Source organism: Drosophila navojoa, chromosome 2 (genome assembly GCF_054131105.1).
Source record: "Drosophila navojoa isolate 15081-1374.11 chromosome 2, UAZ_NAV_1.0, whole genome shotgun sequence".
Taxonomy (NCBI): domain Eukaryota; kingdom Metazoa; phylum Arthropoda; class Insecta; order Diptera; family Drosophilidae; genus Drosophila; species Drosophila navojoa.
In genome coordinates, this window is record NC_142890.1 from 30208014 (window position 1) to 30221468 (window position 13455).

Below are 13455 nucleotides of genomic sequence, written 5' to 3' on the forward strand. Positions count from 1 at the left end.
ACTTATCGATGGCAGGAGGTATTCGATAATAATCGTAAAATCCGCGGAGAGAGAAAACAGCTGATATTCTGTTTATTGTACTCCTGAAAATGGTAAACATCAATTCAAATTTTAGGAATTTGAAATATATGCATTTGCATCAAGCTCTAATAAAATTAAGACCTCTTGAGCAATACTATAATATCACGCTTGAAAATAAATTGGAGACCCAGAGTGATGTGCAAAAGGTAAATTACCAAGTATGATACATATCAATTACTTTAATATTTTATATACATATTTAAGATCTGTGAAGGTTTTTCTAAGGCACTTAAAAATGACTTGAGCTTAGAGGAAATAACGTCGTTATATTCTGCTGCAATTATGTTGCTACTACTGAGTGATCCCGAAATACAGAATCGACGTATTGAGCTACTGAACGACTGCTTAAACTATTCAGATACATTAAAGCCGACAATGATTGACTACATAACTCGGGAATTAATTGAATACTTTAAATATGTAGCTAGCCTCGCGGAGAGAAGTACGGAATATGACTATATGCATTATTTCCTATGGGCCATGCCGCATATAATCACAGCGAGCGAGACAGGGAAAATGATTTCATTGGGCCTGTTGCGATCTTTTATAGGGGAATTGGCAAACCGGACTCCAATTGTTATGCACATTTATAGAAACGTAAGTGCTTTACATAATAGATATTTATTTGATTGTTAATGCGAGTAAAATGAAAAGATTTCAGAAGTCTGGCAAATGATAAGAACTATAAATGTGGACACAATTTTGGACGAATGGTCAATACATAAAATTTATGTATTGATAAAAAGCTTCAGTTTAATTTTGTCAACGGCTGCGCTTAACAACAAAAATTCGGCTTTAAAGCAAGCTGGATATCGGGGTTTCGAATTGCCTCATGTTGAGATAGAGAATGAGATATCACAGTGGTTCAAAACACTTAGAAATAAGCTGAAAGATAAGCACAAAGTGGACGGAACGAAGTCCATCTTAATGGTAAGCGAGACCAAATATTAGCATTTAAAGTTAATGAAATTCGTTGCTCTTTCAGTTGGTACGCTTCATTGACTACAATTTACTAAGCTTTTTGGCAGAAGGAAGTAGTGAAGTGGCTTCAGAGACAGGCAATGAGACGCCTCTTAATCGAATCAGCTTTTAGATTTTAGAATAACAATACAATTCAATTCAATGTATTTATATATATATAATCGTTTTATTTAAAATTTATTTATTCTTCTTGCCGCTTTTTCGCAAAGGTAAATCTTCGACAACCACGGGATTGTTGTAATACTTGGAAGAGATTCGGTTGATGAAATATAAGCCCACAAGGGAGAAAAAAATACTGGAAAATATAAAAATGTTAGCCAAAATTTAAGAAAATGTGTATACTTACCTGGTTGTGGCACAAACGCGATGAACGACGCCGGCAGCACTTGCCGTCATTGCTAAACACAATAGAATTTCGGGTACAAGCCTAGCCTGAAAATCAGCCCCGAATACCAATGTTTCGGCATTCGAGACGCATGTGAGACTCAAAATAAACATCCAGGAGAACAAGTAGCCACCAATCAGAGTGTTAATTTGGGAAGTATTGAACCACTGGGCGTAGAAACGCAACGTTGCGAAAATTACCAAGCTGAGTATGCCTGATATAACGGCTGAGATCAGAGGGCTTTTGGTTGAAATTGACTTTGCTGGAAATCAAAATTATTATTGTTTTTTACTTCACAGGCATTTTTACTAAAAGAGAAACTTACACATCTTTAAGCTGGGAATTTAATTGTTTCATCTATTGACAGGGAGCACCTATCGATTAGCACTTAATTGTGGGATTTTCAAACATCGATATTATGCTCCCGGCCGACTTATCGATAAGACGTAAAAGATAGTCCATTGTATTTACAATTTAGCCGAATTTACGTTTATCAATAAAATAGTACATTATTAGATGGCTTCATTACTGAAAGCTGCCACCAGTAGTCTTCGGAGTACATTTTTGCAGGCGCGTAGTATTGCAACAAGCCCACCACTGCTAATAAAGGAAAGTAAGTAAAATTCCATGCATACAGTGCGATGTTTCATAACCTTGCTGATATTTGTTTTGAAACTAAATAATTTTGTATTTTAAGTACATGAGAAATTGGAAAACAATGTACTGGTCTATGAGGGTGTAAATGTGGTGTCGCCACGTGCAGAAAAGATGCTAAAACCAGCCTGCACCTCGAAATTCTGTCCAGAATGTACCCTGGGTCTAGACATTAAACATACTGATGTGCTTATTTTATCACAATACGTGCGATCTGATGGCTGTATGCTGCCCAGGCGGATAACTGGATTGTGCCATAGGCAGCAAAAGAAAATGGGCGCATTAGTTACTATGGCTCAGAAGGCTGGCTTGATGCCTAACCTTAACCCGTCTTGGAGCAAAAATGATCCAAAGAAGCGGTTTGGATGGCGCAAGTTTAACAAATACTTCATAGAATCAACAATTAAGTACTGATGTTAGTTATAATACCAAAATAAATGTAATTGTTTTCCATTGTAAACGCCGGCATTCTTATATAATCATCGATAATACTAGTTTGCCAAATATTTTTGCAATACCAGTATTTGGTCACATCGATCTTGGCATTGGCATTCTTCAAATTTTTTTTATTTTTAACGCGGCGCGTTTCTATAACAATGAACTTTTTAAGTAATAGCAACACGGTACATGTGGAAGTACGCCTGCACCGATGCGAACAGTAAGTGAAATTTTTTGAAATAAACTTGTAGAAAAGATAGATGAGCTTTGTTTCTGTTTTCAGGCGAATGCAAACGCTTCAAGCCGAAATCGAACCGCAGTTAGACGCGTACTTAAAATCGCTAAAGACTCTGCGTTGGAATTTAGCTTTTGATGCGAGCGCACACATTCCAGCCATTCAAAGTATACTACTGGAGAAAGACACTGGTGAAAATGGAATCGTGAAGTTGGATAATAGGTTAAAACTTTGCTACCATTATTATATGACGCAGCGCCCTGAGTTGCGATCAGGCGGTGGGTTTTTTGATGGAGAAGGCGATGTGAATCCCGATGATTTGGATAGCGTGATTTCTGCCAATCATGTTTTGTTACCTGCCAGTGAGTTTGTTGGCCTTTGGGATAATTTAATCTACGAGGAAGGGCTGAAGGAAAAGGTGTGCCAAATCATACTTCTTTAGATATATATGGATTTATATTCATACTCATATACATCATATTCTTCCCAGTTGCTTAAGTTCGCTCTGTCCGCCTTGAGTTTCTCGCAACATAATGTGGACTCGAATGTGATTGCTTGTAATAGATTGTTGCTATTGCACGGACCACCCGGCACCGGTAAGACGAGTCTGTGTAAGGCGCTCGCTCAAAAGCTGGCTGTCAGGACGCAAAAGAACTATGCTTATACACACCTTGTGGAGATTAATAGCCATAGCCTGTTCTCCAAGTGGTTCTCGGAAAGTGGCAAATTGGTTGCTCGCCTTTTTGGCAAAATAGGTGAACTTGTTGCGGATAGAAATAATTTGGTCTGCGTGCTCATTGATGAGGTGGAATCTCTGGCATATCAACGCAGTGCGATGAGTAGCAATGAGCCTCGCGATGCAATGCGAGTAGTTAATGCGGTGCTTACCCAGTTGGATGACATCAAGGACTGTCCGAATGTGCTCATTCTAGCAACATCGAACTTGGCACATAGCATAGATCTAGCCTTCTTGGATCGTGCAGATATACGTCAGTATATAGGGCTGCCGGCTATATCAGCCATTGTCTCCATTTACAAGTCTATGCTAACGGAGCTGATGGCCAGGGGCATTGTGCGAACAGAGCCTTTGGAAAGAGGTCAGGAGGACTCAGAGGATCTAATCAGCAGCCTGGCGGAGCGCAGTGTTGGATTAAGTGGACGCACTCTGCGTAAATTACCGCTTTTGGCACATGCTCAGCACACAAGCCGAGATCTCTTTCAGGTTGACCAGAAGATAACTCTATCGGATTTCCTGGATGCAATGCTGCTAGCCTTGGAGCAGTTGCTGGCTGAAAAACAACACCTAAAGCTAGAGACATATTCACCAGACATGGCATGACAAACACCAAGCTTAGCAAACGCGTCATCCACAAGACAAACACAATAATTTTTATGATTCCTCTTCTACATACACTACATTTTCATTTACGATGCACGAACTTTTTCATTTATTTGCAAACACATTCAATCTCAACACTGATGTTTAAACTATGTGCAAAGACTGTTTGAAATTAAAGAATCGAATTATATGTTTTTCTTTCAGGCAAAAATAATTATCTATAATAGAGTGTGGTTTCCTTTAAATTAAATTCGCAACATGTCCGTTGTGTATTTCTTGCAACACAAACTTGAAATCTATAAACTGTTTTGCTATTTTTAATTGTTATTAAGAATCGTATCTCAACATTTTGTTTCGTAATTATTATTCATTTATTTGAGTAAAGATTGCCGTGGAGAAGAGAGAGTACTACTGGAATGCTGGCGGTATGTTAAGGTGCTCAGATGTATAGCCACGATTCCAGAGCTTGTATGGGAAGTTTTCATTGCGACTATTTAGCTTCAAACTAAATTGGGACTTGCGATACATGAGCATGTTCGCATCGAACTGACGCCGCTCAGCTGCACGTCTGTCATATTTGCAGCGCAGCTTCTGCTTGGAGTCTGTGTCTCTGTCTGGGCGTTTTGAGTTTGGCGCCGAAAATTGTGGCACACACCACAACCGGACAGATTTCTCTTTCTCGTTGGTCTGCGACGCTGGAGCTTCCGACTTCGATGCGGTGCTTGAGTTTGACATATCGTTGGACGACCAATCCTTAAGTTGCTTGTTGTATTTGCAGATGAGGTCATTGTACATTCGCAGCTTTTCCGGCTTTGCTATATACGACTGACTTTCACACGAATGGTGTGTGGTTGAGGCGGCGCCAGCAGTTAAACGCGTTGGGCTGCTATGTGGTGATTTCTTTTCTTGGGCGATCTCTTGTAAATCATATGTCACCTGATTCACTCGCTCGTTCAGTTGCACTAAGTGTTCGGTTATTTGGTCAATCATGGTGCCAAAGTGCTTGTTACTATCCTGCAGCATTGCCAAGCTCTGGCCGACCACATTGCGAGAGATGAGGTTGGCCACAGTTTCCTTGAGATCATCTATCTTGACGTACTTATCGTTCGAGCTTGACTCAACTTGCGGAGTCAGTAGTCTTAATTCATCGGCTATTTCTCGCACAAAGCTGGGTGTCCTAAAAAGCTGGGCCACCTCCCGGCGCAAGTGCTTACCAAATTTTCTAGGATTATCAGACAATTTCTTTACAGTCTTCTCTTCTAGCATATCCCACGTCGAGTCGCTATCTGTCAAGCTAATTTCAGCCATTTTGTATAGAAAATTGTGATTAACAGTCAATTTAGGCATGGAGTTATTTGGAAATCGTATAAAAAGACGTATTAAATAATAGGAAAGAATTATAAAATAAGTATGAATGTGTAATATTCAACGACTACTAAGAAAATAACTAAATGGGATTTATTTTATTGTTACCGGTTGGCGAAACACTGACAGATCCCCCAATGTATAAATGATGTGTACTATTAAAATTTGAAAAATGTCTGGAGAGGGAAGGAGCGATTTAATAGACGGAGGAGAGATGGATAATAAGGTAAATGTCAATGTAAAAATAATGGAAAGGAGAAACCGATAGGGACTTAGAGGGAGATAAGGAGAAGGTGATACAAAGAGCCAGAAAGTTAGCAACTTAGGCAGAAGGAAAGAGAATAATGTTAACGGAAGCTCTCTTCTCTTAAAGAAAATGACAGAGAGAGACACAGAGAGGGGGAGAGAGAGAGATATATAAAAAGACACAGAGGTAGAGACAGAGACAGGGAGAGAGAGAAACCGATTCCGTGGATATAATGATTATAAACAAATGAAAGCAAGTGCATAAAGTTCGTAAGGAGAATGAATCGCCTCAGATATTTTATTTCGATAGCTAGGATTACTTTAACCGGTTTACTATTGGCATATGGCTCTTGATTTATCTTTACACATTCACACACACAGACAAATGGAAACAGATTCGTTCGCTCTCGGTTTTTGTTGCAACGAGTATTATTATTGATTTGATTGTTTATGATTGTGTATACCCGAATCCGGAGTACCGTAAAGTATTTGTAAATATTTTATTGCTTGGCTGTGTCTGCCTGTCTGGGGTAGCCGGGCAGCATTGCGTATTTGCAGTATCTCTGCTACGAGTCCTTTGCATAAATTCCAAAATAAATGTGGCGTCCAGTTCGATGCAAAACAGTTGAGAATCGAACAACAACAATTCATGGTTACGTTTATTTATGTTTTGAATAGCTTGTGTTTATGTAGCTGGGTGGGGTTCGTGTGCGTATGTGTGGAATGTGTGTGCTGCTCAGTCCTGCAAACTATTGTAAAAATCGACATTTCCATTATTACCTTATTTAGATTATATAAATAAGCCCCATTAAAGTATATGATGTATGTCGTAGTATACAAATTTTTTTGGAATGCATTAATAATAATTGTACATTAAACAATACTGTATTTCTAGACGAAATATGTAAAACGGCAAAAGCTTAAAGGGTTAATGCAAGAGGCTAGTTCCTCCCAGAAAGAAGTTTAAGTAGGCAACCCTGTTGTCTATATTAAGCTTGTGTATGTGTTAGTGTGTGAAGCTTATTTCGATAGCATTTCAGCAACATATGTATGTTCCATATGGAACTGCAAACTTGAATTGTTATTCTACCAACAAATGTTGTCGGTGCCAAAGCATTTAAAGTGCATGTTCTTCTCCTCCCTCTATCATTGTGAAATTGCTCACTATTTATTGTTTGCATTCCGAATCCTACGGAATTCTACTGTAAGAAAATATTCCATATGGGATTGCGGGATTATTGCATATGTTTGGTCAGAAATTATTCAACTAATAAACTTTTCATCGACGTCCCATGTAATGAAAAATATCTAATATACGAGATGAAGGTATAATAATTCCAGAGAAATTATATTATTATAACTTTACATATATTGAAATATGTATTTATATTTTGTGAGTTGATTTAGATTTAGATCATTCAATTATGGCAAGGAAATAAATGTTAGTTAGTTTTAGGCATGAAAATGCTAACCTCAATTCAAACATAATTATTAAAATAAATAATTTATGAAATTTATTAATAATAATTCATATAAATGAAAGGCTTCTGCGAATATAGCCATCTCTAGCTTCTCCTCTCAATATTAACTACTGTATAATAAAACAAGTAAGAAAGCTCTAGTCGAGACAGCTGGACTACAAGATCCCTTTATTCATTTATTTATTTCTTCACTTTAGTTTTACATGTCTTGTTCTCTTGAAATCAAACTCAACTCCTCAACTTCTACTTAACTCTGCCGATCTTTCTCTTCTTCTGCCATTACTCATTCTGGCAGCCCTAGTATCCACCTCCCCAGATATGGGGATACTCCCCTTTCGATATGGCTAACTATCGATCGTTTACCATAGTGCTTATCCCTCAAATATTATACTGGCCTGCTACCACAATTGAGTGATTGAGGTCACTGGTTAGTGGTGATAATGTGTGTTTTAACAGTGGCCTGCTACGGCTGAACCCTTCGAGCAACTGATAATTCAATAATTATTTTCTTCCTCCTTACTACATAAGAAATAAACACATTCACAGACACAAATACGCACGCGCGCTTAAACATGCATGGGCTGCAGTGTGGACTTACTATGGGAACTTAATTGTTGAATATTTTTTTGTTGTGTACCTTTTTCAGAATTAATTGTATTATTAAAATGCGTATGTGTATTTGCCAAAGACCAGTTCTCTTGTATTTACATTTCACAGATTTAACGGCGAGGGGTTGAATATAGGGAGGGGAGGACGGACAGCTAAATCGACTAATCTCGCCGCCCTGATCAAGAATATACATACTTTATGGGGTCTGCCACGCCTCTTTCAGGCTGTTACATACTTAAAAAAAAACCATTGTACCCTTATTTCCCATCAATGGGTTCGGGGTATACAAATATTTTTAGACATTTCATTTAAGTTTATTAAATAATTAACTATATAGCTTTAATAATTAAAAATATAAAACCGATTTTAGCTTCCTACCCGGAATATCCAGTTTGTGCTTCTATTCAAAAATTTTTTGATCTCGATGAAATCTATTTTAAATATTTGTTTTCAACATATATAAGCTTTATACATATATAAGCATAATATTATATTTTATCAGGCTCAACTCTTCTTCTGGGTTTCTCTCTGTCCAAACTTTCAGTTCAATTTTCATTTAATTTAAATTCCTGCGGCCGGCCTCGCGCATTTTGTTCACTCTGTGGCTTATTATAAATTTCTTGCGAACAGGCCTCGAATTGTTTTATATTTGTAAATCATGGCTAAGGCAAAACTATATATACATACATATATATATATATATATATATATATATATATATGTATTAGGTATCTGCATATTTGATGCAGCCAAATTTTGAAAGCAACAGAACAACTGCGTTTTAATGCAAGCATAAGTTGCGTAAATCGGTGTGAATGAAAGGCTGTGAAGTTTAAACTATTAGATGTATTTATACTCATTCACGAGAGTGAAATGAGTATATTGGTGTTGTGCAATGTCTGTGTTGTCCGTCTGTCTGTCCGTATGAACGCAATTATTTCGGCGCTATTGAAGCTGGGGACCACAAGTTAAGTCAATTTAACGCTTATTATTGATAATGTATAAATACATATTTGCAAGCATATGTAAGAAACTAGTTTGTTAACAGTTGAAGACTTTAAGTTTTAGGTTTACATTAGTTTGGATAACAGCACTTTACAATTTAAGTTGACTCAAAGAAATATGCACAGTTGTTATTATAATGGGCATATGTATGTGTGTGTGTGTATATTGGTGTTGGTTTTTTATGCTGAAATCGTGACTGGAAATATGTTTACTCAAATGAAGTAAGTGAGAATTGACAAATGCAGTCTTTGCTATTAGGGGAGAGGAAACATGCCTGGTAGTTGCCTTAGCAGTGGGTCAAGCTGACGAGCTTCAGGCATATGAGATGTGCTCCAAAAATGTCACAGTATAAATATATATATATGCATGCATGTACAAATTCAATAACTGTGTGAGAAAATGACGTGCAGCTATTGCGGCGCCAAGGATTCGACCCGATCCCACTCGAGTCGTCTTGACAAAATATATATTGGCCCACTAGGCAGCCAGCAATCTGCAGACGCTCACTTCTTTGGCCTTATAAAAAATACGATTTTTCTTCATTTGATGAAATGAAATACAATTTCTCAAGCACCAACACGCTGAAGCGAAAAAAAAAAGTTTGGTTGCAATGGCCATTGCAATTTTCTTGGCGCACAATGCGCTCTTCCGTTGCCCGTTGCTTGCATATTGACGTTTTTATAAGTCAATATTTCTTTGGATTACAGTAGTAACAGGGCAACGCGACTGCTTACTGATTTGGGCCACCAAAAAACTTTGGCTATACATATTTAAAGTTTTTGTATACCGAATTAATTTATTCGCCAGACACGTCTATAAACATGACTATCATGAAAGTTTGCTTTCTCTCTGACTTTGTTGCTTTCGAATTAAATCTTGTTTGCTTTTACGAATTGTTGCTTCTCTTAGAGATGTGCAACCGTTGGCACGAATACGCGATTCGTTGTTTTAATTATCTCCTGTGTTATTTTCATTATTGCCACAGCTCAACCTATTTGAACGAATACACTTGACTTTGATGGTGTTTAGTTTTTATACCCTGAACCCATTGAAAATGGGAAATCAGGATATAATGGTTTTGTTGTAATGTATGTAACAGGCAGAAGGAGGCGTGGCAGACCCCACAAAGTCGATTTGGCACTGTCCGTCTGTCTGTCTGTCTGTCCGTCCGTCCGTCCGTCCGTCTGTCCGTATGTATGAACGCGTCGATCTCAGAAGCATATAATAACTTGACCGCAAATTGTAAATGCTACACAACACATGTCTTTAGTGTCTTGGTCAACCCCACTTACAACGCTCGATATCATCTTGTTAAAGGCTTAAGACTAAAGGCCAGATTAAAGGCGCACCTGGGCAACGGGCGCTGCTGCCACTTGCCGGTAGCAATTACTTTGATTAATAGCGGTTGGCCATCGAATGGAAATGCGCTTGTGGTTCGCTTCCCAACGGACAGCCAAATCTGTGACGAGTGGATTGGTAATGGGGCTTGGGGCTGGGCAAAAGTTTTTACAACTTTGCGAGTGAAAACTGCAAATACAAATGAAATTAGTCGAAACTATTTGGTCGTCCGCTGCGTAATGGCAGGGGAATCAAGTGAAGTCAAGTTCGTGACGCGCGTATTTCTAATTAGATTAGGTCAGCCTACCAGCCAGTCAGCCAATCAGCCAGTCAACTAGTCAGCCACACCCACTTGGTCGAGTTGTCCGCTGAGCATTGCGAGCGTTGTTGTGATTGCCATTTGCTTGTGCGAGCATCGTGCCGTATTTTACAAAATTTTTAATTGAAAAAATTCTTCAATTTTGCCATCTATCTAACTGAGTGGACCTCACCCCTGCAGCTCAAGCCAGACAGCCGTACAAATGTAATTAGCCACGTTCATGGGCTTCACTTCTTCCGTTTTTTCGTTCAGTTTCCTTCTCGTTTCCATTCAACTCAACGTTATGTCAACTTTTCAATTTTACAGTCATAAAAATGCAATTTGTCAGCCAATTTTGCAATTAATTTTAAGTGTTGCATAAGCTCAGGCGCCGCGCCTAAATGCCAATAGCCAATGTGTGTGTGTGAGAGAGCGTGATTACAAGTTTAATTAAAATGGCTGGCATATGCTTAACGAAGGACTGTGCAAATGTTGGGATGACCAATCGTACAGCGCCACTGTACCAATATTAGTTCAAAATGAGAGATGTGTCTTGGCGTTAATTAATCATTGCTTTTGTGGTTGCGGAGCTCTTCTCTCACCTTTTCACTTTTCTATTGCACAATGGGCGAAATACACTTTTTGTTCAGAAATTAATTACTATGTAAAATTTGAAAGCGAAGATGGAACTAGAAAAGCAATGAAATATAATACATAATAGATATAAAAAAAGTCTATTACATTATCTAATCCTAGTAAAATAAAATAAATAAAATATATAGATTTCTTGAATTTCTTTCACTATTCAATTTTGTTTACCATATAAATTTTCTAAACTGTACTGAACTGTACTGAACTATGTAGAAAATTGTAAACTTAAATTATTGATTAAAATAAAAAATTCAATATTTAAATCAATATTTGCTGAGGCGTAAGTAACCTTCATATATGTATTCCCCTAAATCCCAGCGCAGAAACAAATATGTTTTTGTGTTGCAGCATCTTTATTTTCCAAAAATAATATTTATGTAATCTTAAACATCAAAGGACTACAGTGAATAATTGGCACTTTGCCCGAGTCAAAGCAAAATCAGTGTTGGCCAAAGGGCATAGTTTTCCTTAGCTTTTCTCTTTTCGTTTATTTTTTTATATCCTTATTGCTGTACGTTTCGCCAGTGGCGATGCCATCGCACTGCCTGCTCAATCTAATTAGAAGCTGCAACTGTAGGAGAGTTGGCGTAAATGATTGCCCCTCAATGATTCGACCATTTCCGTAACTACATCTTTTGTCACTTGCACATGCTGCCTGCTATGCCTGCGCGCGCTCTACCTACTCTATGCTCTACCTCTACTGCCACCTACTTCCCTTCTACTGGGAGTACATGGTGCGCAGTAGGGCGAAGAACTTGTATGACAGCTGCAGCAGCTGCAACGATATTGCGGATAACAGAAGTTTCATTAGTCACCGTTAGGATCAACTTACGTCTGTTACGGTAATCAAGGATACGTTCAATAAGTTGGTAGCCCTTAGGTAACTGGGGCGCTGGGCTCGTTGCATGATCAGTAGCATTAGCTTACGATAGCGCAAATCAGACATGTACCAATTGTGATTATAAACAGCCTGGCCTATATGCTCGCTCTGTCAATCAAAACAGAAGTATATTGGGTCAATAGCTGCTTAAATTACTTACCGAATTGATCAAGCGCTGCGCGTAACTACCGATCATGAAGACCTGCACCATGGCACAGAACAGAAAGAGGATCAGCATGACCAGATTATCTATGTTGCCCCCGATGGTCATCTGAAAGATGACAAAGCAGATGATGAACGACGAGCTGGCAAAGTTGCAAAAGAGTGAAACGCCAAAGATCCGACTGATGTCCTGACTCAGACACAGTAGCTGCTGATGGTAAACGATGCTCCTCTGGAGAAAGCCCAGATCCTGGTCAGCAGGCCGAACGCCTGCCACATGCTGCTCGATCTGTCTGCTTAAGTGCTTGAAGTGCATGATCAGCAGCGTGACTAGGGCAGACATGAGCATATCCGCCGCCAGCTGGCCTGAGAGGCAGGTCTGGGCAGCAATGTTTTGGGAGACGTACATGACATAGTAGCTCCAATTGCTTTTCCAATCCCATGGCGTCCAGCAGTAGTAAGGCAGCATTCGCTCAAAGTGTCGTTTGCCCAGCCAGAAGTCGCACACCAAATAGTAGATAGCCCAATAGAGATTGTAAGTCCAAATGAGCACCATATGCATGCCAAAGTAGAAGATGCTAACGATTCTATAGCTCCTCAGGTAGTCACTCAACCTATATTCCCACTGTTGATTAGCTGTTATGGGATGCAGCAGCTGTAAGCGCTGGACCACCTTGGTGATATGCCCACGCTTGCCCCAGATGTGCTGAATCTTTATATCGCCGACGATAACAAATCCAATGAAAGACAGATTCATAGTGGCTTCCAGGAAATTGTTGCCAGTGCTGAACGCCAAGAATACATAGATCAGTTCCGATAACAGCGTCAAGTTCAGATTTAGCATCTGGAATATGAAGTAACAGCTCAAAATTGTTTTGCGCCAATCTGTTGTATTTGCGTTAAAAAGGACTCGATCGTAAGCCTTCATGCCAATAGAGAAATAAAAGATGTCCACATATCGAAAGAACATGTACAGTGATTTGGTCTTTCCGTTCTTTTGTCCATTTGAGCGCTTCCGTAATTTACACATTATTTCTGTATCGGAGCTTCTTTACTGCTGCCTGTGCCTTGCACATTTTGAGGCGCTTTTATAGCACCATCAACCAATTGATAATTGCTAGCTAGAGCACACCCACGCCCACTTGATTAACGAGCACAAAAATCTCTCAATTAGCATGCTTCTGTGAACGGTAACAGTTGTTCCCAGTCATGTAGGCGTCCCTAATTGAGTCTAAGTCGAAATAAATGAGCTTCAGCAAATCGATGATACCCTCAATAGTCAACCAGACGACGACAATAGTTGCTGC

The 13455-nt window shown here is 39.0% G+C and overlaps 5 protein-coding genes and 1 long non-coding RNA gene across 6 annotated transcripts in view; 3 read left to right on the forward strand and 3 right to left on the reverse strand.

Annotated features, from left to right (window-relative positions):
* Positions 1-13455, reverse strand: part of LOC149092446 (uncharacterized) — a 136773-nt gene that overhangs the window by 104657 nt on the left and 18661 nt on the right. The window lies entirely within an intron of this gene.
* Positions 12-1747, forward strand: LOC115564383 (uncharacterized). Its single transcript, XM_030388631.2, has 4 exons — positions 12-227; positions 286-678; positions 736-1011; positions 1067-1747. Exons 1-4 carry the CDS (start codon positions 90-92, stop codon positions 1172-1174), a joined length of 915 nt encoding a protein of 304 aa, XP_030244491.1. The 5' UTR covers positions 12-89; the 3' UTR covers positions 1175-1747.
* LOC115564388 (protein KRTCAP2 homolog) lies at positions 1207-1901 on the reverse strand. The gene is made up of 3 exons (XM_030388639.2): positions 1773-1901; positions 1409-1709; positions 1207-1357 (listed from the first exon to the last, which is right to left on the reverse strand). Exons 1-3 carry the CDS (start codon positions 1774-1776, stop codon positions 1240-1242), a joined length of 423 nt encoding a protein of 140 aa, XP_030244499.1. The 5' UTR covers positions 1777-1901; the 3' UTR covers positions 1207-1239.
* Positions 1882-2561, forward strand: mRpS18A (mitochondrial ribosomal protein S18A). Its single transcript, XM_030388637.2, has 2 exons — positions 1882-2060; positions 2145-2561. The coding sequence occupies exons 1-2, from the start codon at positions 1964-1966 to the stop codon at positions 2513-2515; spliced, it is 468 nt and encodes a 155-aa protein (XP_030244497.1). The 5' UTR covers positions 1882-1963; the 3' UTR covers positions 2516-2561.
* On the forward strand, positions 2601-4408 carry pch2 (pachytene checkpoint 2 protein). Its single transcript, XM_030388630.2, has 3 exons — positions 2601-2759; positions 2823-3192; positions 3265-4408. The coding sequence occupies exons 1-3, from the start codon at positions 2698-2700 to the stop codon at positions 4111-4113; spliced, it is 1281 nt and encodes a 426-aa protein (XP_030244490.1). The 5' UTR covers positions 2601-2697; the 3' UTR covers positions 4114-4408.
* Positions 11808-13378, reverse strand: Or85d (Odorant receptor 85d). Its single transcript, XM_030388622.2, has 3 exons — positions 12147-13378; positions 11939-12094; positions 11808-11881 (listed from the first exon to the last, which is right to left on the reverse strand). Exons 1-3 carry the CDS (start codon positions 13176-13178, stop codon positions 11825-11827), a joined length of 1245 nt encoding a protein of 414 aa, XP_030244482.1. The 5' UTR covers positions 13179-13378; the 3' UTR covers positions 11808-11824.